Below are 5,000 nucleotides of genomic sequence, written 5' to 3'. Positions count from 1 at the left end.
CCACCACCATAGTAACTTGGGACTTTTGAAAGAAAAGCTTTATACAATCAAGCGCTCAGAAAAACTAACGAAAGGGATGGGTTATGTTTCACCAGCACAATACTCCAGCACACAAGCCCTTGATTTCAATGGCTGTGAACAGGTTGATTACTTTCCTTATTCTCCTGATATAGCCCCATGTGACTATCGTCTGTTCCTCATCATGAAAAAACACTAGCCTGGGAACAAGTATCGCAGTGATGATGACATCATATCTGCTGTTGGTGACTTTTTCTTACCAAAAGGATGAAAGCTTCTTTCTTAATGGGATCCAAGCACTGCAACACCGATAGAAGAAGAGTATGGCTCACCAGGGGGAATATATTGAAAAATAAACCTCATTTGGTCCAATACCATATGAGTATTTTGGTGCAGTCTATGAACTTTTCAGCCGACCTTTGTATTGTTCCGAACATATGAAAAAAAAAAAAAGGCTAAATAAAACACGGAACAAAGAAAACGTAAAGTTACCTTCTCGAATCATACTGACTCATAAAAGCCGGTTTCCGCGGTGTCATGGCGCAAATATTCCCCACCTGGGTGGGACACCGGTCCGTCGTATGATTACTCATTTTTGCCAGCTGAGTGGACTGGAGCAACGTGGAATGAAGTATTTTGCTCAAGAACCCGACACGCCACCGGTTGCAGGAATCGAAACCACAATCTTACGATCATGAGTTCCAACACCCTAACCACTAATCCACACACCTCCACTAAAACAAACACGGAATGGTTAAGATTGGATAAGAGATCTAGTCCATCTGGGCTGGTCAGGGTGATAAGCAACAAAATCATCAATGACAGACAGAAATAAAACAGAAGATAAACGTTTTTACTTACTTTAATTTCTGCAAGGCCTCTTCTATAGATTCCACAGACATTTTCAAGCTATTGTAAAGGCTAGGGTTGATTTTGGAAAGGAAATATTTGGCAGCACCGTATTCTAAGGTAGCCACTTGCATTGTTCGCAACTGTAAATTATAAATGTCATAAAATATTATTTAATAAAGTACAAACAATAACGAGGTATTTTATAACAACGAATATCTCTGACTGGTTCAATTCTATCAAAAATATTCCTGGTTGTCTTTTAGTCTTTGGCAAACTCTGAATGGGAATGCAATATGATGAGATACATTTCAGTTGTGGCAAGAAGTATTTAGTTTGTGATTCCATTTTATATACAACACACACATATACACACATACACGAACAAATACAGACATGCAGTGTACATTACGTAAGTAATAATAATATTTTTTTTTTCATTATGAAACTTTCGTAAGATAGTGAACGATATACATTAGAAACAAGCTCTCGTCTTGTTTTATTTTATATGTTTATTAGTCTTTGTTGCCCTATCTTCGTGTCACTGACCTCTGTATGCATACACACAGGCAATTTATGTATGCGTACACACAAGTGCAGCTAAAGTGTGTGCCGCCCACAAAAAAACACATATTGCCTATAGCAGACCCCAATATTGCCGCCCGCGGCGAATCGCCCCTACTGCCCCCTCTTGCTATGCTAGTGTATGTTTGTATGTATGTGTGTGTATGTGTTCATGTATGTATGTACGTACGTATGTATGTATGCATGTGTGTATGTATGTATGTATGCATGCATGTATGTATGTATGTATGTATGTATGTATGTATGTATATGTGGAGGCGCAATGGCCCAGTGGTTAGGGCAGCGGACTCGCGGTCATAGGATCGCAGTTTCGATTCCCAGACCGGGCGTTGTGAGTGTTTATTGAGCGAAAGCACCTAAAGTTCCACGAGGCTCCGGCAGGGGATGGTGGCGAACCCTGCTGTACTCTTCCACCACAACTTTCTCTCACTCTTTCTTCTTGTTTCTGTTGTACCTGTATTTCAAAGGGGCCAGCCTTGTCACACTGTGTCACGCTGAATATCCCCGAGAACTACGTTAAGGGTACACGTGTCTGTGGAGTGCTCAGCCACTTGCACGTTAATTTCACGAGCAGGCTGTTCCGTTGATCGGATCGACTGGAACCCTCGACGTCGTAAGCGACGGAGTGCCAACAACAACAAATGTGTGTATGTATGTGTGTAACGCAAAGACGAACGAAATACCTCTAAGCATTTTGCCCCTCGTGCAAAAGATTCTGCCAGTTTGCCACTTTCATCGCGCTGCCTTCAGTTCGCCAGTAATAATAGCAATAAAAACAGCGATGATGTAACAAAATGCAGCAATGAAGTAACAAGAACGTGTAAATGGTTGCAGTGGGAATGTTTTGCACAAAATTTGTCCTGATGGATTTGTTTTTGTTTTTGTCTTTTGCATATTAGATTAGGAATGATTTATATGTTTCTTTAGCTTTCTCCACTGCTTTTCAGCCATTATTAACGTTCTTTCGATTCGTACATCAAGTTATATCTCGTCTGTTGTATGTTTACCAGACTGGGAGATAAACAGTATTTGTTCTCTCGGTTTTCAGCTTTCACAAATATCCAATTCCAGTGTGAATGATGGCTAGTTACGTCATATGGGCAATTTCGTGCAGTAAGCTTCTTTCAAATGCTGACTTTACATATATGTATAACATATACATACATAAACATACACACACACACAAACACATACATACACACACGCACATATATAGCGGTGTGTGTGCATCCATGTATGCATGTATGTACGTGTGTATATACACGTATACATATTTAAATACGTATATATATATATATATATATATATATATATATATATATATATATATACATATATATATACGCACATATGTATGTATATATATGTATATGTATATATATATATATATATATATATATATTTATATATATATATATATATATATATATATATATATATATATATATATATATATGTTAATATGTATATATATATATATGTATATATGTATATTATGTATATATATTTATATATATATATATATATATATATATATATATATATGTAATATATATGAATATATATATATGTATATATATATATATATATACATATACAAACATATGTATATATGTGTATATATATATGTGTGTGTGTGTGTGTGTGTGTGTGTGTGTGTACACCATGAGTATAAATGCGTTGTATTATATACAGACGCTCAGATACACAGACATACACATATACACGAAAACGGACAGAGCGAGAGAGGGGGAGATAGGAAGAGTGAGAGACAGAGAGAGGGAAGAGTTGTTTGAAATCCTTCTTAGAGAATAGGAACGTTTTTCATGACTTTATTATATTTCTTGACGGCAGCTATTGCTGGCATTAATTACATCCAATCCTTGATATCTTTCATCTTTCACATATTCGTATGTACACAATATACGCGATCACAGAAACGCACACATGTACCTGCATACGAATGTACACGCGTGTTCGTATGCGTCTGCAAACGTCTGTCTGAGAGAATGTGCCTCCATATATATATATATATATATATATATATATATATATATATATATATATATATATATATGTATGTATGTACATAAAGACATCACCACTTTCTTAAGATTGTGAAGAACGATTTATATAAAGCTAATACGTATTTATGAATTCATATGCGTACCCACCCGTATACCCACAAAATAACACATATATAAGTTATTCCTCTATTTTTCATTCTTTTATTCTTTTACCCGTTTCATTCATTTGACTGCGGCAAAGCTGCAGCACCGCCTTAAAGAGGAAATTGCTCCCCAGGACTCATTCTTTGTAAGCCTAGTACTTATTCTATCGGTCGCGGTCTCAAACCGACGAAAATATTTTGGCAAATTAAATTTAAATGTTGAAGTGAATCTAACGGTTTTTGTGTGTTTCTTGAATGGCTTATAAACACCTTCCATGCTGCAATTGTTTTCGTTCCAGCACACGATCTCAGATCAGGTCACTTGCTATGCAAGTACATCTCTGTAATATATATATATATATTGATATATGTATGTGTGTATATATTTGTATATATATATGTATGTATTTATAATGTTGATATATATACACGTATATGTTATATATATATAAGTATGTATATACATACATACATACATACATACATACACATTCTGCTTTGGACCTGTGAAACTCCAAGCAAGCGATGATATAAATAATAGCGTGTAAATATTAGGTTAAATACCCTTCTTCGTATAAAAACGCCGATCTTCAATACACGAGTATGCACACACACATACACACACACACGCCTCCGCGTTTACACGCTGACGCATAGACATATGTATATTCTTATTCCTCGATATGGTTTTATTCCAAATTCAACATGTTTTTTTTTTAATTTTTATTGATTTATTATATTTTCATTTAGTATTTTACAATGTTGTGCTATACAAAGTAATATATTAATAACTCTGTTTTACATCGTAAATTTCATTCTGGCTTTCTAAGACTTCAAGCTTGAGAGTACATTCTACATGTATTTTGAGAAAAAAACTAATACCTACGTGAATTGCTCTAAGATTAGATAAAACTGTGTTTTATTTACACACACTTAAGTTTGTACACCCACAAGAAATTTTAATATTACAAAATCTTGCTGATTTTTCCATATCACTTACTCTACCGCAGATAGGGTATATAGGGTGTAAACATACATTCATATATACATACATACATATATATATATATATATATATATATATAAATATATATATATATATATATATATATATATATATATATATGTATATTTGATATATATATTTGATATCGATGTTCACTTGTTTAGCTTCAGTGTGAAGACACCTTAAGCTGCACTTCTAGAAAGACGGCACGTTAGCAAAAATACAATTGTGTACCGATACGATGTATATTTTTAGTTTAATATATTTGCTTCGAACTATATATATGTGTGTGTGCGTGTGCCTACTTACCTACCTATATATATATATATATATATATATATATATATATATATATATATATATATATATATA

The 5,000-nt window shown here is 34.2% G+C and overlaps 1 protein-coding gene across 1 annotated transcript in view; it reads right to left on the bottom strand.

Moving 5' to 3' along the window:
* Positions 1–5,000, bottom strand: part of LOC106867387 (glutamate receptor ionotropic, NMDA 3A) — a 556,650-nt gene that overhangs the window by 69,207 nt on the left and 482,443 nt on the right. The window contains exon 6 of the mRNA XM_089354823.1: positions 880–1,010. Within this exon, the coding sequence (XP_089210949.1) occupies positions 880–1,010 (131 nt within the window). The remainder of the gene's footprint in view (positions 1–879; positions 1,011–5,000) is intronic.

The sequence above is a fragment of the Octopus bimaculoides genome, chromosome 7, assembly GCF_046866305.1.
Source record: "Octopus bimaculoides isolate indiv1 chromosome 7, ASM4686630v1, whole genome shotgun sequence".
Lineage (NCBI taxonomy): Eukaryota > Metazoa > Mollusca > Cephalopoda > Octopoda > Octopodidae > Octopus > Octopus bimaculoides.
Note: the sequence above shows the minus strand (reverse complement) of the source record. Positions and strands in the feature narration are given on the sequence as shown.